General features: G+C 40.6%; 2 protein-coding genes and 2 non-coding genes across 4 annotated transcripts; 2 read left to right on the top strand and 2 right to left on the bottom strand.

Moving 5' to 3' along the window:
- The first annotated feature begins 1,445 nt into the window (after nucleotides 1–1,445).
- Nucleotides 1,446–1,517, top strand: trnaq-cug (transfer RNA glutamine (anticodon CUG)). Its single transcript has one exon. It is a non-coding gene; the product is annotated as a tRNA-Gln (tRNA).
- Nucleotides 1,518–1,668: 151 nt separating this feature from the next.
- mrpl58 (mitochondrial ribosomal protein L58) lies at nucleotides 1,669–6,184 on the top strand. Its single transcript, XM_030078104.1, has 6 exons — nucleotides 1,669–1,867; nucleotides 1,952–1,976; nucleotides 2,085–2,144; nucleotides 5,078–5,160; nucleotides 5,753–5,922; nucleotides 6,015–6,184. Exons 1-6 carry the CDS (start codon nucleotides 1,688–1,690, stop codon nucleotides 6,097–6,099), a joined length of 603 nt encoding a protein of 200 aa, XP_029933964.1. The 5' UTR covers nucleotides 1,669–1,687; the 3' UTR covers nucleotides 6,100–6,184.
- A 694-nt stretch (nucleotides 6,185–6,878) lies between these two features.
- Nucleotides 6,879–6,951, bottom strand: trnar-ucg (transfer RNA arginine (anticodon UCG)). The gene has a single exon. It is a non-coding gene; the product is annotated as a tRNA-Arg (tRNA).
- Nucleotides 6,952–8,968: 2,017 nt separating this feature from the next.
- On the bottom strand, nucleotides 8,969–22,760 carry LOC115378253 (cerebellar degeneration-related protein 2-like). The gene is made up of 7 exons (XM_030078441.1): nucleotides 22,666–22,760; nucleotides 22,390–22,499; nucleotides 15,785–15,897; nucleotides 14,038–14,186; nucleotides 13,778–13,942; nucleotides 12,751–12,958; nucleotides 8,969–12,342 (listed from the first exon to the last, which is right to left on the bottom strand). The coding sequence occupies exons 2-7, from the start codon at nucleotides 22,466–22,468 to the stop codon at nucleotides 11,575–11,577; spliced, it is 1,482 nt and encodes a 493-aa protein (XP_029934301.1). The 5' UTR covers nucleotides 22,469–22,499; nucleotides 22,666–22,760; the 3' UTR covers nucleotides 8,969–11,574.
- Between the last annotated feature and the right edge of the window lie 1,438 nt (nucleotides 22,761–24,198).

Genomic DNA, 24,198 nt, shown 5'->3' with positions numbered 1-24,198 from the left:
TACATGCTGGTTGGAAATAAACTCCTCATATAAAGGTCAGCTAGAAGCTCTGAAGCCTCAGGACATTAGCTGATTCTTATTCAAGGTGAATTACAGTGAGTCAACCAGGCAGTAACTCAGTGACTTACTCAAGGACACATCAGCAGGATATACAGCAAGTTCTGCTCAGTTGGGTGTAAATGAGATGAGACAAGTCCAGATCAACATAAGAAAGTAGGGACACAAGGATAGTGCATCACAACATGGTCCTGGATATCAGCTGTTTGCCTATGTACCTAAAGGACGATGTGACCAATGTAGGATTTCACATGCAGTATGCTTTGTGTGTTTGAAGATGGCAGGGACTTAGTGTGGTGTAAAAGGCATCATCTTCTCATCACCGATGTGTTTTCTCTTAACTTATATAGTAGGTAGCTTACACAGCTGATGGTAAAGCTTCAAGTTTTTCAGTGGATCCTAGTCAGGTTTCCCACCTTTTGCATTGGTTGTCCTAGTGTTTCAAGTGGTCTCTTCAGAGTTATGGCCTGGATTTTAGGAGAAATCTAGGAGGGGTGGATGTAACCGATATATTAATGTAACAGGTTTACATTTCACCAATAACCCATCCACCATTTCTGCTCAGGGTTTGCAGTTTTCCCATCTTTGTACCTGTTTTTATGTATTTTCTTTTGTGGAGCTTTTATTTTGCCATGTTGAGGACAGGTGAGACTACACAGCTGCTCACATCAATAGCTGTTAAAACCGCTAACCTGAGGCACAAATCTCACTTTGCACAGGTCACAAACACTGTTCTTTGTTATCATAATGTTTACTTCAATGCGTATATGTATTTTTATTGTGTACAACACTTTTGTATAACATGCTAGTTTACTGATCTCAAGCTTGGCTGGTGGAGCTTGGTGGTGGTTTCTCTAATGGGCCCTGCTGTTCTCTATTTTTTTTTTTTTTTTTTTTTTTTTTTTTTTTCTTTTTCCTTAAAGGTGTGCTTATAGAAACCCTGGCCTGTTCTACACAGCCTTTGAGAGAGTAACTCAGCCAGGGGGGCTGGCAAGGCAGAAGTTGTCCTCCTGTCATTATTCATCATCCACAAACACCAGGCAGAGTTCATAGCAAAAGTGTCAGGCCAGACCGGGTACAACAGCATTACTAAATTCAGTGTTATGTTGGCAGGTGATTTTTAACTAAAGCTAATATTATGTAAGACTGCACTAATTATGTTAGTATGTATGTATGTATGTATCTATCTATCGATGTAAAGTTATGTATCTAGTAATTATAATGCTTAAATTTTAAATTATGAAATTAAGTTTTCCGATTTTTTTTTTTTTTTTGGATAAAATAAAATAATATTCAGAGTATATCATTTTGAGCCAACACTTTTACTTAGTGTCAGTTTTCAATATGAAATCTACTTCAGCTTAATGTTAAAGCAGCTTACCACCAGCGGTTCCATGGTGTAATGGTTAGCACTCTGGACTCTGAATCCAGCGATCCGAGTTCAAATCTCGGTGGAACCTGCGTTTTTTTCCCCACATCTTGACCATGAAATTCACCTCTACATCTGTACCCCTGTGTCCTTAGATATTACCATCCATCGACAATGTGGCCTTTTCTTTTATTCAGGCTTTACGATGCGTTACGTTCACGCGCTTTACGTAGTATAGTGGTCGTACAACGTCATTTCAACATGGCGGCGTCCGTTGCACACCGCTGGTATTTTCTTAGTCGCAGTTGGGGAATAAACCTGCTGACTCCCCGGTTTGTAAAAGTAAATGTTAGCGAGAGGAAGGACAGAAACATAACAGTTCTTAGCCACTGCCTCCATTCAAGTGTTCGCTACAGAAACCGACGGACAGACGGCACACAGGTGAGGTTAGCTACATTATTTCCATCCCGTCACTGAAAGATCAACCCGTGAAGCCACTGATGAAGTGTTTATTTTGTGTTTCAGGATGCCCCAATCCACATTCCACTAGGTAAATATACACACATATATCACAGTTAAATAGCACAATGTTGTCTTTGTCATCTTAAACTTAGTAAATGTTATTTCTGCTGATGTTTGTGCTGTGTTGTGGTGGCAGAGCGCCTGACAGTGTCGTACAGCCGGAGCAGCGGTCCCGGTGGTCAGCATGTCAACAAAGGTGACAAGCCTTTATGCTTCCTCCTTTAAAGGCACAGTTCACCCATTTGTGAAATTTCAGTGTGTTTCTTTATTTTTCAATGTATTTCTTTATTTTTATTTTATTATTTCTATTTGTTTTAAATGAATGAATGTTTTATTTCGGTCATTTTCAAGCGGCAGAAATCAAATACATCTATGAATAGACAATATCTTATGCACAAATATTTAAACAATAAATAGTATTTCATTTCCTTTCAGTGGAAAACCAAATATATAATATATACAAATAAACACTGACCGAAAAGGTATAGGCTGAAGCCTTAGCTTATTTTGCCTATCCTTCTTACATTACTAAGATTTCGTCAGCTCACTTAAATAATAAAATAAAGTAAATGAAAGACACAAAAACAAAATATGTGTATATATACAAAGGGTCCCAAGGCAGTCCATAAGTACACTAGTGATCATAATTTTGTTTTATATTTACTAATAATATTATTTTTAAATAGCTTTTTAAATCTATTAAGCGTACTGCATCATTTCATTTCTATTTCTAAATTATAAATGGATAATTAATTATAAATTAAATTAATTATCCATAAATTTACACCTTTTACTGTTATACATCTTTGTTTTACATTTGTTCTTGCCTTTGTTTTTTTGAACATGCAACTCCCTCGCAGTTGGTATTTATTCACTCTTAGACTGGTCTGTAACTTCAGAATCATGTAACCCTGTAGGCATTTTTGAGGAAAAGCACTTTATCTGTTGTTTCTGTATGATTTTTTTGTGCTGAATCCATTTCTGCCGTATGCCAAGCTGTAAAAGTTACCGTTTAGTCATAATTATTGATTAATTAGCATGATTATTGGTTAGTCGCCCAAAGTTAGAAATGGCTATCAGTTTCCTATTTGTCAATATTCTATATATGATTGTTTGGTATCATTGTAAAGGGGACCTTCTCAGCTTTCATTTAAGCCCATGGGTGTCTCTTTCTGACAAACACAGAGGTCACATGACCTCCTTAAACCATAAATTAAACACATTTTCCCACATTTTTCGCCTAAACTATATAGTTTCTTTTATCCCTGTGGGATCAAGGGATATCAAGGACCCAGAAGACAACAACCACAATACCTAATGGACTTTGAGGATTCAGGAAATGTATGATATACCCATACTATTTCTTTGTGAGAGGTTATTGTGAGCCTTAAAATAGCAGTAACTGACTCAGGCCCATTCACCTCCATTCATTCTCCAGCATTACGTAAAAACAACCTCACCAATTGTTTACTGTAGATATAATGATATTATTACTAATACAAATGTAATAATAATCAAAGGCCAGGTAGACATTTTTCATCAATTTAATGAATTAGTAAAATTAACTGAACGTGGCCACTAATTACTGTATTTCACCAATTAACATTTAAACAGTGAATTAAATGGTTAATATATATATAGTAACCTTGAATTAAAAGGTTACTATATAACAGTGAATTAAAAGGTTACTATATATATAGTGAACATTTAATTCACTGTTTAAATATCTGTTCTGGCATTTATTCCTTATATTCCTTATTAGCGCATATCAAATCAGATAATGTGTGATATGCATGTGTAAACAGAATAATTCAAAGAACTTGTAATTGACTTTTTTTCTTGTCTTTGTGTGTGTAATCAACTTGTGAATTTTTATAGTGATATCTGAAAGTAAAATTTGGAACCCCTTTCCCCTGTGTGTTAAAAACAGTGTTTTTTGGTAATATGTGGTCATATAGAGGTGATTTTCTAAACTTTCCACTAATGGGATTTCTTGGGACTTTTTTTCTCCTCACTCAGGACAAACTGAGGATACAAAATCAGTTGAGTTTTTTTCTCTTGCAATTTGTCCTAGGTTTTTTCATAAAATGACTGGACTATATTTGCGGCCGGGAGATTAATTGGTGAAATACAGTAATTAGTGGCCACGTTCAGTTAATTTTACTAATTCATTAAATTGATGAAAAATGTCTACCTGGCCTTTGATTATTATTACATTTGTATTAGTAATAATATCATTATATCTACAGTAAACAATTGGTGAGGTTGTTTTTACGTAATGCTGGAGAATGAATGGAGGTGAATGGGCCTGAGTCAGTTACTGCTATTTTAAGGCTCACAATAACCTCTCACAAAGAAATAGTATGGGTATATCATACATTTCCTGAATCCTCAAAGTCCATTAGGTATTGTGGTTGTTGTCTTCTGGGTCCTTGATATCCCTTGATCCCACAGGGATAAAAGAAACTATATAGTTTAGGCGAAAAATGTGGGAAAATGTGTTTAATTTATGGTTTAAGGAGGTCATGTGACCTCTGTGTTTGTCAGAAAGAGACACCCATGGGCTTAAATGAAAGCTGAGAAGGTCCCCTTTACAATGATACCAAACAATCATATATAGAATATTGACAAATAAGAAACTGATAGCCATTTCTAACTTTGGGCGACTAATCAATAATCATGCTAATTAATCAATAATTATGACTAAACGGTAACTTTTACAGCTTGGCATACGGCAGAAATGGATTCAGCACTAAAAAATCATATAGAAACAACAGATAAAGTGCTTTTCCTCAAAAATGCCTACCATGTTTTTTTCTAAGGGGCTTTTTCAATTTTCGGTCCTGACTATCTGATCTGGAACATCTTCTGGATACTTTCTGGAAGCATGTTATTATTCACTTTATACATGGTCTTTATGTTCCAAATGCTAACTGTTAGCTTCCTGCCATTGAAATGCACTTCCCCCCAGCGAACATTCTTAAAAAAAAACTGCTTTAATGGCTCAAAGCTAACGGTCAAAATTTTCTCCATCTAGGAGGAGGATTAGTTCAAGACCTGCCAAATGCCAGCTGACTAATGAGGGCTGTGTCAAGCCATGCTGTTTTGACTCTTTTGCTCTCTCCTCAGTGAGCACCAAAGCAGAGGTGCGATTCCATGTGCAGACAGCTGACTGGATCCCACAAGACGTCAGACAAAAAGTCCTTGAAAAGGTGTGTGCCAAAATATGGCTTTCATTTCAGTTCTCATCAACTGTACAATCTACATGTTGTTCCTGATGCAAGCTTTTCACAGATATGTAGGTATACATTTTTCATCAGTAATAAACAATGGTTAAATCCAAGACAATTTTGATTTTGGCATAATAATTTAGAGTAGTTTAGTCTACACTGCAGTGGAGTCTTTCTCAATAGAGGATCAGCTGAAAGCCTAAAATGTTAATTAGTAAATTTTGTTGTAGTTTAATGTAACATGTGTAAAACAGACAATACAGAATAGTGGATGTGTTTGTCAGATGCTTCATATCCCCCATTAGTTATATTATTATTTGTATTATAGTGCTTTTTATGGTATTATTTTGGTGCTGAAATAACTTAATTACCCTTAGTGGCTCATTTATGTTGCAGCTCATCACCAAACAAAAATAGATAAATATTATCAAGGCACTGGTCTGACACTGAACATTAGTATGAGGAATATCTTTGGACATTGTTCCTTTCCAACCCAAACTGTCAACATGCAGAGTTTGTGGGTCCAGTAGCCGGTCACTACTGGGCAGTGCTAATTTACAGCTCTGTGGTACAGAACAAGACTCGTATCAACAAGGCAGGGGAGCTGCTGGTGACCTCCGAGCTGAGCAGGAGCCAGCAGAGAAACCTTAGCGACTGTGTTCAGAAGATCTCTGCCATCATAGCCGAGGCCAGTGAGAAGCCATATGAGCCCACAGCAGAGGACGTGGCCCTTAGAGCCGGCAGGTATTGAAAACCATTAAATTAGAAAACATATTTTGATTAGAAAACATATTTGATTGTACATGCATGTGTTTAATGTGACATGTGGATTGCAGGTTAGAGAAGAGGAACAAGGAGCGGCTAAAACAGAAGAAGATCCATTCAGCAACCAAGCAGGGCCGACGAGTGGATTTTGACTGACAGATGGACTGTTATGTTTTGAACTTTCTTGAGTGTATTGACCAAAATGTAATATAATTTATATGTATAAAGCTGTTGTACTTTCTTTTACTTGCTACATATATCAGAAAATATGATTTGACTCATTACCAGTAGAGTAGAGTAGAGTAGAGTGCCATAATACTTTTCTAAGTGAAAGTATTGGTGCTATTACTTGAAATATTATGTCGGGGAAAAGGGTGTCTCACCCAAATACATGCTAGCTAAACAAGAAATTACAAGTCCTTTAATGTGGATAGGTAAACATACATATTGAGGTATGTGAAAATGTGTCACAAACAGAAGGGGAAATTTTTAAAAACAGCTAGCAGAGGATGGTTTCGATCCATCGACCTCTGGGTTATGGGCCCAGCACGCTTCCGCTGCGCCACTCTGCTGTGGTACATACCTGGCAAAAATCTTCTTATAAAGAAATGCTGTCGATAACTGTTTCTGCTATTGAATGTCGTCGGTTTCCGTTTTATCTGTCATCGGCCTATGCTCCGTCACAAATATTATACTTAACTATTAACGAAATATCAGTTTTGTTGCCTTTTTATTTTCTATGAGTTGCAACAGGATTTTAACCTTTGCAACGTTTCCGCCTCGACGAACACGGATATCAGCGTTTTAGTTACCACGGTGGTTCTTGGCGTCGACTTGCGTGATAACCTATTTTAAAGCTAAATGAGGCACATGTTTATTTACCGCAAAACATTAACTTTGGTCATTCGTTAGCCGGCACAGCCGTCGGCAAAAAGCGACCACGAAGGGACTCGAACCCTCAATCTTCTGATCCGAAGTCAGACGCCTTATCCATTAGGCCACGCGGTCAGATAGGAATAATAGAGAATATTTGAAGTACTTGAAATATAGTATACTTCTATAGAGATAGAGTTTGCTATGTGATAATATATGCACACAGATTAACAAAAGGGAACAGGATATTCCTGGGTTTTATACAGCATGATAGGACACGCTCTCCTTTATCTTTTCTCTTTTCTCAATCTTTTCACGTTCCCGCTTACGTGAACCGGATACGAGGGAAAGTTTCTTCCGCTGCTTGATTCTCCGCGTTGCAACAACAATGGCAATGTCCACGATTAGTCAGATTTACTGTGTCCTCTAAAAAGAAGCAACCGCACTTTTCATTTCACAGGACGCAGAACAAGGATGAACATCTTGACGTGATTAGCTCAGATTAGTAACAGTCTAAAGTGACATCAATAGTTAACATGATAAGACCAGTAAACATGCTAACATCAGCTACCTAGCTAACAGCTGATTCAAGGCTAAACTACTGTTTTGTCATGTTAGTAAGGTACAGTATATCACTTTTGCTGTGACAGTTTGCAGTATGTCCATGAATGCAATATTTTGGTATCATGTCCTTTAAAAACAGACTGCAGTTTGAGCAGGGAGGGCACCTCACCATTTTAGGATGTGGTAGAGACTGATCAATGCCCATGGAAAATGAATTGGAGAAAATTCAAGTTCTGTGTGAATCCCACCAGTTCTCAAAAGAATAAGTTAGAAATGCCCCATGCATTTAGGAGAACTCTTTACCCAGTTATAACCCAAATATAAGAGCATTTACAAGTGTTACAGTAATTCTCTGGGTTACTAATCTTGGCATGACCCTGGGGGGTTTTATCCTCCCTGTGCCTCATCCTTAACAGCAAACAGAGAGCTGTGCCCTCCCATTGGAAATGCACAGTCTGCCTTTAAGTTAATTTTACAAAGTAAAATATCTGGCCACTGATATGACATTTTTCAGCCATGCCTGCAAAGATCTCCAACCACTCCCACCTCCTGGAAGTATTTTTCAGCTTTTATCATATGCCCCCAAGATCAGCCTAAAATGTTTTGACCAGTGGTATCATTTGCTATAATGGCAAATTCACATGCATAGTGTAAGGTTACAGTAGTTTGACTTTTCTGTTTCATTACTCCTTTTTTATTAATCTTTGTAACTCATCTGGGCATTTACACTGTTTTTGTCTGCATACTGGTTGAATGTGTAATTCAGCAGGTGAAAGAGTACCGCATTTGGGATTCACCAGTTCCCCTCACCTCGGCAGACACAATAAATCAGATATGGGCTTGCGGCTGTTCCTTGGCAAACTCTCAGGGCCCTCTGGACCTGAGGGCTGTGCGGATTTTGGGTGGGCTAAGGAGGCTCTTGTCCCCCATAGAGAGAGGAAATTGCAAAAACACACTGTTGACAATCCAAGGCTCAATGCTTCTATGTGCAGACACTTTTGTACACAGCGCAACGAGAAGCAGAATCCCCTGACTTTACACATTGTCACCACTGTATGAATTAGGCCCATCACAGTTAACAGTGTAAACAGAGTGTTTGTCATGTTGCAGAGACTTGAAGTTACTGATGGCTGTGATTTTAGCACTTCATACTTGTTTCTGGTTGATGTCTGGTGTCTTATCCTTGGGTAAAAAGGCACGACCCACAGTTTGTCCTTTAATGACTGCAAGATGATGAAGTAATTCATTTGCATCCTTTGCATTTGAGTGCATATATAAAGTTACTTGATAAGAATGACACTAATGTGATGGGAGTATGTTCTAAATGTGCAAATCCCAGTAAATAATCAAGAAACAACAGACAGAAAAAGTGAATTTTGGGTCTGTTATAATGTTACTTAATGCTATTTATAATGCTACTTTCTCCTTGCTCTTTTGCTACACTGCATCTCCTTTTTGCACTTTGGAATAAAGCAGAACTACACTCTATCTTACCGAGGAAATCTCCCAGCCTCAATTTTGATCTGAATTTTGATTTTTGATGTGCAAGTTAGTTTTTATGAACTTACATTTAAATACAACAACATCAGAGGCTTTATATCAATGCTTTATTAACTTGGTAAATATATTTTTTAGTTCAGTAAGGATGTGAACTAATACCAGACTAATCTTTAATGCCAGTAACTAATAATACACACATTTAAACTGGATGATGAAAGCAAAGCAAATGAAATAGGTTTACTCTGACGATATGTTAGTGACATTCACATTTAGGCACAAAAACAAAAAGTAGAAGACATTAACATTCACACACACAAATAAATATTAGCTATCCTAAATATGAAAAAATTGAGGCGTCAAAACAATTTTCAAGTGCAATAGATAAGACATATTACAGTACAGAAACCTTGTGAGCCTCCAAAAGACTGATGTTAGGCTCTGGGTTTGGCATCGTTTTCCTCTACAAAAACAGATTTTACTCCCTTCTTCCTGTCAACAGCTTGAATCACTCAACCAGCCATGTCATTGGCCATATTGGCCTCAAATGCACTTTGCACACCACAAACAAGAGCGACCTTTTCTAGGACTGACAGTTTACCACTAGTTTATGAGAAGGCAACAAGATTCCTCTCTGATTTCAGTACCAGCTTGCAGATGAACATCCATCCTATGATCCTACACAGGTTTTAGTCACAACTCACAACAGCACTGATCACGAGTGTATTGTCGTCAGTTCCACAAATGTAAGGTTTCAAGCTTGGTTATGTCTTCCACTTTGAGTTACTTATGAATCAGATATAAAATATTAGCTATGCTAGAACATTCATTATAACAAAGGTTTATATAGGAAGTTACCCAAGAAAAGGCATAGGTATTGTATACTGTGAAAAAGGTGCAATACGGTTGCAGGTTTGTTAGTTTTATAGTTTGGTAGATTGCTCTTGTTAGACAAAGGCCTACGTTGAAGTCTTCTACTTGTGACAGTTAACATACACATTGGTTTAGCTATAACAAAAGAAAAATAGACTCAACACTTTATGAAAGAAATGCTCCCACGATTATTTGACTTATTGTAACATAAGCGTTTTTACCATGCGCACTCATTTTCTTTTACAAGTATCCATGTCCCTGTATGTTTTTATGGACATACATGTTCAAGCTATTCTCCTTTAGGGTTCCGCAGGTCTCAGTTTTTACTATCACAATCACAGTTATGCATGTTATATTTTGTTTTTTACTTTCTTGGTTTGTTAGAGAAGGTGAGACAACAGAGCAACCTCTTTCTCAACAACCCAAAAATTGCTTATATCATAGATATGGTATAAATACAAACATTCAACAACATTACATTTTACTTAACCAAGCAACACGTCTATTTCACAGCCTTTAGCAGTTTGATATACTGTATCATAATGTGTAGTGTTCATAATGCCCAGGAAACAAGGAGACAACAATCTGCAGATTGTCTTTTGCATCTTGTCACTAAGAGTAGGCAGCAGCTTTTTAGCATTTAGCACGTTGTATCATTCCCTCACCCTCCGCATGACCAAATCCAAGCATATCTAAAAAGAAAAGAAGGCGCAGGGTGGCTTCTACTAGGTGGGCATCATATTTCACTTTAAGTTTGCATGTAAAATCTTCAATTATATAGATATTGCTCACTGTTCTAAACCAATAATGATGCCTCCTCTTTCTAAGAGCAATATCTTGAGGTGCGACGACACTAAGAATCACAGTGGAAGGATAAGGTATTTTACTGAAAAGTGAAAACCACCCTTGGATCTACATAAACAAGAGTGCGGGTCCCTTTGTTGCTTGATATCCAATTGCCTGTGCGCACTGAGTTGGACAGAAAGCAGGTAAGCACTGGGGTTAAATCTCTGGGCGATGGTGTGAGGCATCCCTACAGTATAAAATACAGTACTAAGGTCATACACACAGAGCAGTGCAAGGTAGAAGCAATGTCCTCCAGGCAAAAGGCTTATTTTGATTTAAAATAGAATATTAATTAATATATAGTGATATACTGGTACAGGAATTATTAGCACCTCAAGTTCATTCTTGAGACAGAGAGCACTGAGGATAGAATCAACGTCCCGTCTAACTGGACGGACGATATCACAGAAAGATCCACGATGCTGAGCTCCACAGGTCATATTCCTATTTTGTAATATGAGACTGAAGAGTTCAGTTCATGTTCTTCTCATAGATACAGTTTTCTGATGTGAAGCTTTAATGCTGAGTGCACTCGGCAAGACTATTACAAGAGACATGTTGCTGTCTGATGTATCAGAACTGCAGTATGGATTACAGAAGGTGTTTATATCTCTTAGGCAAAGTTAGACAGTGAGGACAGTACAGGTTTAATAGGAACACTAAATAAGAGAAGATGGGTCAAATGAAATACAGTTAGAAATCCATTGTCATGTTTTATAGATATGCCTGAATTCCACTGAGTTAATATCATGCAGAGCAGATTTTACTGTATGCTGGAAGGTTTCACTTATGGATGAAACGTCTGCTTTCTAATTTGACTGCGAGGCTGAAGTGAACTTAAAGTTACGGGGTACTTTTGCAACAGACATGAGAGTGCTTTGTATCAGACAGGGGCCAGAGTGAACCCCTGTTCATAATCTCAAGCACTGAACACTGAAAAAGCACATAATCATACGCTCTACACCTGACCGGTTACCATTATTGTTTACTAGATTTGCCAGACTTCCCGTGTTTGCTCGCTTTAGCGGCTTTGGAGGCTTTGATGTCCGTCTTGGTCTTCTGGATACGAGAGAAGATCTCCTTAAAAAGAGCTTTGTACTCTGGAGTGTTCTGTCCCAGCCGCTTGTCCACAGCCTCCACCTGTTTGCTGATGCTTTCGATGGCCTCAGGCGTGGAGGGCGACTGGGTGGGGGTGGGCGGAGGCGCCGGGGTGGGGCCCATGGCACAGTCTTTCATGGAGGGGTCTCGTGAGACGGGTCGGGACGTCTGCACGCCGGCATGACACAGGCTCTCCTCGTGGCGCCGGCACTTCCCTAGCAGCTCCTCGTATTTCTCCAGTAAGGCGTGGTACTGCTCGTCCACTTCCCTGAGGATGGACATCCCTCTCTTCCTCACGCTGTTGGCATGCAGGGCGTAGCTGCCCCTCCTGCGGCCGGACGCGTCCCGGGCTACGATGGCGTTGAGCGCCGTGTCGCTGCAGCTCTTCCTCACCGGGCTGGACGCGGGGAGGGCCTCTCCTCCCACACCGCCTCCCCCCTCTGTCTCCTCCCTCACGCCTCCGCCTGTGTCTCCCGCATCCCCATCCAGGAAAGTGTCCGTCTCCGGGGTGCTGTTGAGCAGAGTCTGGGTGAGAGCCACGCCGTCGTCCTCGCTGTTCAGCAGGAAAGCCCGGGCGCGACGTAGCTGCTGCAGCTCCTGGAGCTCCACCTCCAGCTCCCGCACCCTCACCTGGCAGCTCTCGGCATCCTGTGAGGGAAGACATCCAGCATCATTTCCTGTTTAGATACACAATTTCTGCATATGATTTTAATAACCATATGCAGTATTCAAAATTAACACCCACCAAGCACTGATTAGCTTTGTCTTTGGATGATAACTGACTGCAGATTTATTATTATAAGTGGGTGTATTTGTTTGTTTTTTTTAATTGTTGGTACAATGATGATACTGACCAATAAAGTTGTTATTATGAAATATAATACTATAATAATAATAGTAATGAATTTAAAACATGCTACACCCTTTACGAAGGCTAATGGAACACAGGGATGTTATGCAGCAGTTTAGAGGGCATTTTTCTCTTAGTTAAACTGTATTCAGAAGGCCATTAAGTTGATTTTGGACCCTGACCCTATGGAATATTTCGCTCCCTACCTGCACCCGCGTCTCCAAACGGGAGAACTCGCCCACAAGAACGTGGCACTCTCTCTCCGCCCCCTCCCTGCGACCCCTCTCGGCCCGGACGGCCGATCTCAGGGCCGACACCGCCTCCCTCAGACGCTCGTTCTCTTCTTCGAGAGGCTGCCGCTTCGCATCCAAAGTAAAGCTCTCGGCCCTGCCCACCACAAACCCATCCTCATATCTGGGGAAAAAAAGACAAACACATATACTTGTCACTAGCAGGATGAGTGAGTATAATAATTCTGAAGTCTTGCAAATTTCATGCGTTCAGTGATGTAGATAAAAATGTGGGTACTAGGTGTGTTTTGATCAATTGCCATTAAGAATTTAACACATTAATAGTAATTACTTTAGAATTGCATTATTACATAGTCTGAGGCAATGTCCTGTGCTTTTCCATCTATTTTATTTATTTTTCAGTAATAAGGGGTTATCACTATTGTTGCAGTGATTCATTATGGGATGAGTTACAGTAGCCAAGCACAAGTTTCCTACAACTTTTAGGACTAGAGCCTTTTGCCCATCCAAATGTCAAATGTTAAAGAAAAAAAGCATGATAGAGAAAAAAGGACACATTTGGTCTTTATGTTCATGAGAAAAAAAATGTATTTTTTTTTTTTTTTTTTTTTTTTTTTTTTAAATATATGTATTAGCCAATTAGCAATATTATTTACTAGTCAATTCATAAAACCTAGTGGGTACAATATGATAAGGCAACAACAACAAAAAAAAATTTCAGAAAGGCATTACTTTGATGTTGTTTTTTTTTTTCTTAAGACCCAATAGATCTTCCTTAGACCCTGTATATCTTTAGTTTGTTGCAATTATTATGATTGTATCTATTTATTCCAAGTTTAAGAGGTAGCTTAACTATATTCTTGAAATAAAAGGGTGAACAATCTGTACTCTAGTGGGTTTACCCTCCACAACATCTCTGTGGCACTTTTCTTTATCCAGATATTTAAGATAATATCTTGAATATATTTAATGATTTTTAAACCTGGGCGCTGTGCAAAGCTCCCTCAGGCAAGGGAAGGAGTGGATGGTCTTGCGTCGCTCCCTCTTTTCCCGCCTCACTCGGAGCTGCTCCATGGAGCGAAGCTGCTCCACCTGTCCAGAGAGATTCTCCACCTGCTGCTGCAGCGTCTCGATGGTGCCTGTCAACCTGAGGGAGCCCAGAGGAGGAGCAAAGGTTTAGGACAGAAGGGAGACGAAGAGGACGAAGGGATTCACTGAAGGAAAAATCCCAGTCACTCTCACCTTTCTATCTTTTGCTGGGAGGCCTTGCTGTCCATCACCAGTGTGCGGTTTGTGATTTCCAGTTCTCTGGCAGTGCCGTCCAGCTGCTCGTACACTTTAGCATGTTGCTCATTCATGTCCCGCAGGACATCCAGCTGCTTTGACAGGTACTGCAAGATAAATATGGACAGATTTTTATTTTAATAGCACCTATACACAGCGGCCACAAAATCCATTACCAATCACAGCTATTCTGCTTGGATCTGTATATAGAACTGTTTGTCTTTTTTTAATCATTTCTCTTGATTCATTCATTCATTCATGCTTTGTCTGGAAGACTGGGGTTTAAAGGAAGACTGGGCAAAATATCCTTTTTCTAACTTATCCAGACTGAGACAAGATGTTCGATATTATTTTTACCTCTGTATGTCCAGTGGTTTGGTTCCTATTGGTAGCACATCCTGTTAGCTTAGCATAAAGACATGAAGTCTATGGGAGTCGTTAGCCTATCTCCATCAAAATGAAAAAAATCACCTTACAGCAACTCTGAAGCTGCCTTATTTACACAGTGTACCATGTGTATTTGACAAGCATGTCTGCATGTAAATAAAACAGCTTCAGAGTTGCTGTAAGGTTTATTTTTTTATTTTTTATAATAGAGCAAGGCTAGCGATTCCCATAGACTTCAAGTCTTTATGCTAAGCTAACACAAAATGAATGAAAGTGAACCACTGTCTGGTCCATTATGGTACCAGTAACAAATGACATTATTCATGAAATTATTTCTTTGTGTGATCATTTCAGCCTGATATTCATAACTGACAGCATTATTCGTATCAAACTTCAGTTCTCCATTCCAGCGTAAAACTTAGGCTGACGACATAGAAAAAGCAATTCTTTAAAAATCTGAAGAGCACATTTTTACAGAAACAAAATCAGGCACTGGTGCCAAGGAAGGACCTGCCAAAAGAAACAATGGCCTGTCTGTAGTAACAGCTTGTGTGAAATAAGTACATGGCGCTGTCTTTTGTTGAGGCCAAGATCATTAGTAGAAGTTTTACAGGATCCAGGCTCGGCCATGAACCCTGTAAGAGGCGAGGAATAAGGGAGCCGGTAAGACAGGTTAAGGCTCCTCAGGCATTAGCCCTGAGCCTGAAGCCATGGCCTTAATCCAGACATCACACCACCACAACACTGACCTGAGCACAACCCAGTGTGGATGGATCCAAAGCAACCCATTCTCGTTTTGATTAGGAGGACATCCCCAAATAACATCGCAATTAACTGTATTGTAAAAGTTAATGATTTGACTTAGAGGGGGAATGAGTTTCCAGGATGCTTTGATTGAATTCTTTTCACTAGGGTGATCCTCTTTGTCCACTACAGAGCTAATTTAATAACCCTCTGTAGTTTCCTGCATGGTGGAATGTTAGAAAGGAAATAATGGAGTACGCCTCCAAGTCCAAACTCTATTGCAAAATTGTTTTTCATCATCAACGGACATGCACTTGAACATCTCTAAATGTTGTCTTTGAAGAGACTGACCAAGATTACAGTCTGCTGAATGTAATCTATTAGATTAGATTAGAGAGGATGAAATCTTAATGATCCCCATAGGGAAATTGGCTCATTGTAGCAGCAAATATCACAGTACAAGAAAGAAAAACTAGATTATAAATAAGGATAGACCCCTTATCTCTGCTTTCCAGCCCGCCTGAATAATCACGATAAGTTCTCGAAAACGCAGGCAAGGCTGCGTCGGTCGTACCTCAATCTCCTGCACTTGCTCCTCATTAGTGATGTACATCTGCTGCAGGGAGTCCTCCAGCTCCTTGTTCCTCTCCAGCAAAGTTTTTCCAAGCTCCGCCGCCAAGTGGAGATCTAGAGGCAAGGAGAAAGAGATGGAGACATACAGGGGAGGGATGCAGAGAGAGGGATGGAGGAGAAAGGATACAAAGAGAGCGGGCCGGTGGAGAGGCAGCAAGAGTAATAGAGCGTGTTAAAAAAGAAATGGGGGTGCAGGGGAAAGTTTTGAGAGAGTAATCAGAGGGATTGAGAGGAGGAGGAAAATAAGAAAAGGGGAAGTTAATTACCTGAAGAAGAGGCACTGTCGCTGCCTTGGCAGCCATGCACAATTTTGATCACCTGCTGTCACAGTTAATGGAGCACACAGTTCTATTTTGAGCAAAGTTATAACAGGGTACAGAATGATCAAAGAGTCCATCACTTTTTCTCAGTCTGCAATAAACCATTATAACTGTGGAGAGAGGAGGAGGGAGACACATGGTTCCTCCTCTCTGCAGCAGATCTGCCCGCGGGTTACTTCCCTCCACACTGAATATGAAGGTCAGAGATTTGTGCCAAGATTATTTGGAGAGCCTTCTCCACTGAGATTTGGGCAGAAATAGGTTGAGATTCAGTGGAACGCGTCTCTGCACTGACAAGAACATGCTGACGTCTCTTAGGTTAACAAGAGAGCACACTTAAAAGGCTAATTTGTCCACAGTGTATTAAGTAAGAGTGCCCTGTTGTGAGTGGTTTTCCACTAGTGTGTGCCGCAGTGCTCTTGGCCATAAAGCACCAACCGTTGCTTTAGTTTTATGGCTCGGCTCTTTAGCATTTATATTGTGCTTTCAGACTTCTAATGCACCTCCAAGGTAAGATGAGTCACTGTCATCATTCTCTGCTCTGAGTCAGCTGTATTCATGGCCTATATTGTCCGTCTGAGTCAGCAAGATCGCATGTGGGACCTCTGAGAAACAGAGGGGGCTAAACTGAACAGCTAATAAGGTAATCTCAGTGGTGATCACTGGGACTCTGACCTTTGACTCATGAATGTCATGGCCTGAACATGGAATAATAAGAAAACCATGCACAAAATTATACACTAGCACACATAGAGGGCTTTCAAGTGTGATGCAATCAGTGAAGGTCCTGGGCATCCTGGCGTCTCAACAGAAGTCAACAGAGATGGTTCATTTCTGTGCTGCTTTTAACCAGGCTCTAGTTGATCCATCACTGCTACATCTGACAGATTTGACGTCAGGGTAATGACAACTTTCCGGCTGGTAAATTACAGTATCTGGTTGCCGGAGACCAGCCATTGGCGTGTACAAGGATTTGCAAATGTCCCTGCCCCTTTGGCTCACATGTCCTTTTCAGCTTGAAGCACCACTGACCAACACCACAGCAATCTTTTTCATCGCTCTGTTTCTAACTTGGTTGTTATGCAATTATTCGTCTGTGCACAGCCAATTCCCCAATGGGCCTCCATGATGGCACCAACCCTGGCTGCTAGATTGACTTCAAAGCCTTCATTCATACAGATGCAGATCTTTTAAGAATTGTGCCGCACATGGTTTTGTTCAGTCAGTGCATCTCTTGACAGCGTGCCTCTCCTCTATCTGGGCATCAAATCTTATCTTTTCCTCCCTCAATTAAACTAACGAGTAGCAAGCTAAACATGCTGTTGCCAGCTCGTCCGCACGGGCTAATTCACACAATTTCCTCTGCGCTGACAGCTTAATGAATTCCTGCGGGGCCCTGGCATCAACAGCTCAGGTACAAGTGAATGGATGCCTCCCCCCTCCGTGTTCGAGTGACTTATGGAGTCTGCTAAGCCCTGTTTCACTGCTGAGAGGCATCAGCGAGAAACACGCCATGGGAATAGACCGCCCAATAATACAGTTGGTTAAAATTAAGAAAGGAATTAAGACATGATGAACTTTAGCAGCCTGTGGCATGATTTTCTATTACAAATCATTACTGAGAGACTGCTATAAATACCACTGTCTGTGTTGTTTTCACAAATTCAGCATTTTCATGAATTTTATTAATTCTATCACCTCATTTCTCAGGATTTCTCTTTTCATGTGTCTCAACTATGTTTTGCACTTTGATTAGAAACGCCCTTTCACGCATCACACTAGGCAACACTGGCACCCTCCTACACTGTAATATGAAAACAAAGGGAGTTTTCAGACATTGAAAACAAGCCTGTCTTCCATTGTTTTGCAGTCTTTATGGCTTCAGGCTGTTTAGGGAGAGGCAGCAGCTGAGATAGTGCAAGAAAGGAATGCTAGAAAACACATTAAAGTTGTTCTCTTTGGCATTTTCATTCAAATAAATGTGCTTTGCTCCTGTATCGCAGACTGACATAGCACGACAGTGAATCAGTGGAAGTCCAGTTGATAAAAGCTTTCACATTGGTGTCACGGAGTTGTTACCCAGGAAAAATCCTCCAGTGCACAAAAATGATGCATTTTACATTTCTGCTTTGTGTGGAATAAACATAAAAACTAAGAGGCATGAGCAGCGATGAGCCATAACAGACACAAAACAGCAGAAACTTCAATAGAAAATCCTTGGAAAAAGACGTCACACTTTTTGATTTCCACTTCAGACTGTTAAAATAGAAATGCTGTGCACTGAGAATGACTTTTTCTGATGCAGTCCCTTCCTAGCCAGTAATGCTGGATGGCGTTCCTCTCATAAATCATCGGGGGGGGAAAGTGAATTGCATAAGCAGAGAGTGTAGGCCGCCTTGGCTGCAGACCTATCCAAAGCTTGGGCCAATTTGACAAATCCCAAACCAAATACCAAAAGGAAAACCAGACAATCCAAACACTGGCTTTGAGTGTATATTCAGATGTCTGTCTCTCTTTGGCTATCAGTAACTATCTACCAGAGAGGCAGGGGGAAAACTCCACAGCCCATAGCCTTAATGACCACAGAAAAACAGGAGAGGGGAGGAGAGATGAGGAGAGACAGATTGAGAGAAGGGAAGAGAGCCAATTACATTTCCCTGCACTGGTGAACATGTTAGCCAGTCAATACTGTTTGCTCCAGCTGCGCAGACCACAGGATGTACAGCTGGAGCAACACAGGATGATACTGCTGTTTCAAAGGCTGTGACTCACACATATTCATGTGTGCACAATTAAATTCCTGCATTCTAACTTCACATGTTACAGCCACCTGTCTTGGTGTGTGTATGTGTCTGAGCAAGTTCAAGACCTCAAAAATGCAAAAAAAAAATGCACATATACAACAGCAACTTCAGGGTTCAGAAGGCCTACTAAAACTAAAATCCATGTAATGTTACCTGGAATTGAATGTAAGACCAATTGACAAAAATTCAAAATGAAAGATGAAAATATGTAATGGAACTTGCAAATGCAAATTAACATTCTGGAAATATTTGGTGCTACACGAAAAAGGAAATCAGGAAATTTATTACTACCCTGCTCTGAATTAATCCAATAAAATACAAAATCTATCCTCCAATAACTATATTGAAGACACTTTAATCCAATTACATGAGTTTTTCACACATTTTAGCCCGTGTACACAAATGTGCATGTGCAGGCAGGCCTATCATTTAACATTTCAACACTAAAGGTCTCTTCCAAAGGCAGTGGAGTGTTGGTGAGGTGTGTTATCACCCATGAGATTCCTTGGAATGTGAAAAACATGACCTCTCCTCTTCCTCTGCTCCAGCTAATCTGTGTTGCAGATCCACCTTGTGGGCTGCAGGCAGACCTACGAAAGCTCGACACTCCTGACAACAAGGGTCCTACATAGAACCAGAGGATGTGTCTTTAGTGTAATCCCATAGCAGAACCCTTTTTTCTATGAAGAATCCATAAAATGTCCCAAAGCAGCTGTATTACAAGAGTTTTTAAGAAGCACACTGGCTCCTGTGTTATAATTTGCCACATTTTTCAGAGGCTTCTTGGAGTCCCTGTGCCTCTACTGAGCGACAGCTCGCTTTTCTCTGTGAAGCTTGCCATGTAAATATTTCAAAATCCCCGTTTTCCCCTCATGCACTGAAGAGAGCCCAGCCTCGCTCTCTCCTCGGGGGGCATAAAGCCTTCATAAGCTTTTAGACAGCCAGGAAGTTTCTCGTCAGATGCATGTAGCCAACACGCCTCAGTCTCAGCTGCTATGGCCACATATTTGCTTTTGGACCGGAGCCAGCAGAGGCTCTGGCTAACAAACAATAAAGCCACACAAAGAAATATCCTATTTACACATCTGCATCCTTATTTCTTTGTCTTTAAAAGGAGGAAATGTGAGCTACAGTAATGAAAGTTCAACATCTGCTGAATTTCCAGAGAACGAGAAGTAATGGAAGTAATCATCTCTATTCTGCTTTCCTGTAGCTTTCCTGTAGCAAGCTACAAGTAAACTATCTTTTTTAAGTGTGCCCAATTAATTTAGTAGCTTTTTGATGTAAAAGTAAATTTACTTGAAGGCAGACTATGCAGTTTCAAAGGGGAGGGCACCCAACCTTGTCATGTTGTTGTGAATGCCTCTCAGGTCTCAAGAGAATATAACTTAGAAATGCCTCAGGAGTTCGAGACAACTCTTTTAGAATTTGTTTACTCAAGTGATTTTTTTTTTTTTACATCACTTGAGCATCAATTTAATTTCAGCAAAGTTGCAGTAGCCTACCTCTACTTATGATATTTCTACCCCTGCATTTTGCCCCCATTTGGAACAAGACCTTCAAAATGACCCTTTTTTCTCACAAAGCGCTCAGGTTGAGGAGGGCTCCTGATGAAACATGAGGCTGCCAGTGATTCCGGTGTGACTTGGAGGTAATACAATGCCAGTGGTGTCACTCTCTGAAGGACTGGCGGCACTTGGCAGCATCGCACGTCAGTCAGCACTTTGAATCATCAAGCCTTACGCAATACCTTGGAGAGGTCACACGGTGACACTCGGAGGTCACGCCAAAACACGGAGGGATGCAAGAATATGAAGACACTGCTGCAGAATTGCTTGTTTTTCTAGCTGCTGTTGTGGCTTACATCACATTCAGCTGCCTCTACTGCTTTCTCTCCCTTTCTCTGTCTCTGTCTCTCTCTGTGCTGTCCCTTCCTTGCCATCGCCCAGAATACGAACCAGCAAATCACCCACTGCTGGAGATTTATTTTTATCTGCAGGTCCACTTGTGTGTGAGTTCATGCGGAAGGAAGAAAAAAGTTGCCCTATAAACCTGTGACATTTGTGATGGTGTGTGCATGAATGTGGATGTGTGTGTGTGTCCAGCCAGATCAAGACTGCACCAGTGACAAAATAAATCACTGGCAAGTTCTGTTTTTTTTTTTCCAGATGAGGAAGGTCTGCTGGTAAGCCTACACTATACTACTTCTCTCTATATATGAAACCAAACCAAAGTGCTAGTAACACACTTTGTGTCTGCCAATGTGAGTACCCTTGAACTACAAAACCTAACAGTTCTCATCTATATGCAAATTGTTTGGTTCTATTTGGTGATAAAATCACTAAATACCTTTAAATCAATATAAAATATATATTTGGACATTTCTTCATGTGTCACCTTTTGAAGGGGATGCTGCATCTCCAATTTCCAAATGCACCGGATCTTCCTTTCAAGAAACTGGTTCATACATAACTAGTTACGTCTCTCAGAATCAATCAATGGGGGGGAAATCTGCAATGTGACTGATGGCTTCATTTATAGAAACTTCCAGTGCTGAGCAGATGGTCTTGATGGGGAAAGATAGGAGTTAATTATCTGCCTATGAATTAGGTTAATTAGACAAAATCCTGAATATTGAAGCCTGCAGGCCTTTTATGACAAGCTTTTTTCATTGCAAAAGTTAATTCAAGGAACATAACCTGCACCTTGCCTTAATGTATGAGAAATATGATGTTATTAATAGTTAATCATCATTAATACTAGGCCAAAATTTAGACCCCTTTGCATGAATGTTGAGAAAGTGGTGCTCCTTTGTATTATTTTGTTGCATTTTGTCTTAGCCAGGGAAAGTAAAGGAGAGTGTACTCTCCAGCCATCATAAAGCACCCATCAATATAAACAAAAATCAATAATGCTTTCACAGCAACATGCTTCATGCATTTTTTCCTCTACAACGCCTATCCTCATAGCTCACATCAATGTGATTCTAATTATGTATCTTATGTATTGTGTATTATTATGAATAAAATTTGACTCATACTAATTAGAGTAAGGGTTATTCCAAATGATAAACTGTTTAAGCAGCTTTAACCTCGACTCCATCCCTGATCTAATAATACTGTCACTGAGGGTCTGAGTCTTCCAGCCTATCTGGTGATGATGACAGCCAATTGCCAGCAAAGCAAAGGCCCTAGCTGGCATCAACTCAGTGCATTGTTATCAAAGTAGCACATGCTGCACATCAGAAACCTCTGGTAACTGTGAAGACCTGCATTTAGATGGGAAAACGGGGTCTGAATGACACCCCGGCCGTCTCCTTGAATGAAAAAAGCGCCTTTGTTAGTGGAGGCCAGCTGACCGGCGCCAGCGGCTGACACCGGGGATGCTGCAGGCAGGAAGGGGAGGCTGGACTCAGCTCTTACCCTGCTCCAGGTCCTGCTGGTCGTACCACGGTTCCTCCTCTTCGGTCACGAATTCCTCCATTCTCCCGGTGCTTAGCATGGATGACCACCTCTTGTTGAAGCCCTCAAGCCTGCAGAAGCGACAATCAGTCTACATGCAAAGCCCCCCGTGTGAGGAGCAGCTAAACAAAAGAGCTCCAGAAGGATCCTCCAGCTGGCACCAGTCATTCATACACACACACACACAAATCGCAAAAAAAGCCGGGGCTGTGCAGCATACAAGCGGGTTACACTCACAGACAGCGTCTGCCTGTTTGTTTGCTGCTCAGATAATTGTGTGCCCTGCGTGTTTCCTATTTCCTTCCTCTGCCTCCTTCCTCAGTCACTCCCACCTCTCTTCCTCTCATCCCCCCACCACCGGCCCATCCCGGTCCAGAGAGCCGCCGCTGCAGAGGCTCCTCAGACGTGGCAGCGATGTTGCAATCATACAGGCAAGCAGCACTTCCTCTCCCCCGCTTCTGCCGTGCATTCTCATGTTGCCTTCAAGTGCCGCTCGTAAATCCCACTGAAACAGCCCTGAGTGTGCGATTTGTCACGCGTTCAAAGTGATTTTGGCTGCTCTGGTATAGAGAAGAAAATGTGCTCCAGGATTCAACTAATTGACTCGTTTAATAGAGGAAATACAAATGCATGGGACCACAAAGCTGAACAGAAACATAGGAAACTTTTTTTTTTTTTTTTTTTTTTTTTGCTGAAGTCTACAGTGAATAGCACATAACAAGTAATAATGCTTTGACACAGCATCCGCGCCGTTTGGCCCCTGTATTTTCATTATTATTATTATTATTATTATTATTATTATTATTATTATTATCTTGCATTCACTTATCTTTTTTGTGCTCCACTCATCTGGTCATAATTGCAGTATTTCCGACAGCCCATGAAAGCAGCATGAGCACATACCTGGCAAGGATTACAGACAGAGACCAGCATGCCTGAAACAACAAGAAACCTTCGTGGCATGTTGCTTTATGAATACTGGGACGTTTCAGAGAGCCTTGTCCCACGCACGGGCAAGTGTTGGTCGGATGATAATCTGAGCCATTTGCACAAGCAAATGCATCAATATTTATGACATCATTAGGTCGTGTTTCACACATGGTTGCACCTTTTAAATTGTGGCTCTCATATAACCCTGTATCTCGTCCATGGTGCAAAATAATAATGTTTCATCAAATAGATAGTTGATGTAGAATTTGATATTAAATGTAGAATTTGATATTTAGAATTTGACCCAAGCGAGATATGTGTGGTTATGGTTTAACCTCAAAAGTGGAAGGTTAAAAATTGTCAGCCTACAAGGAAAATCTATAAACAAAATAGTCAGTTGACATTGTCCTCACACACATACACTCTCTGAATGTGCTAAATATCCACTGAATGATATAATAGCAAACACACACACACACACACACACACACACACTGAAGAAGTGAATGCTCACTATGTACATTTCCACCACAGCTATTGATTTCATGCAATGTGGAAACCAAAGCAGCATTTTACATTACTTGGCATTTGTATGAATTGCTCAGCTTTAGTGTTAGTGATACAGCCAAGCGGCCTCTGATGCATTCTCCTCGTCCGCTGAGAGCAGTGTTATGTGCCATTCAGGCCACTAGGCGGCAGGCTGCCACATCTTTTGACTCGGCTCAGTGAACTCTGTGTTTACATCCTCTCCATAGAGCAAGACTTCCAATTACTTTTCACACTAAGGACTCCTAAATACACAATGTAAAGCCATAGATTCCTGTGTGATAAGACCTTCTC

This window comes from Myripristis murdjan, chromosome 19 (assembly GCF_902150065.1).
Source record: "Myripristis murdjan chromosome 19, fMyrMur1.1, whole genome shotgun sequence".
Taxonomy (NCBI): domain Eukaryota; kingdom Metazoa; phylum Chordata; class Actinopteri; order Holocentriformes; family Holocentridae; genus Myripristis; species Myripristis murdjan.
This window is presented reverse-complemented; position numbering and strand designations above follow the sequence as displayed.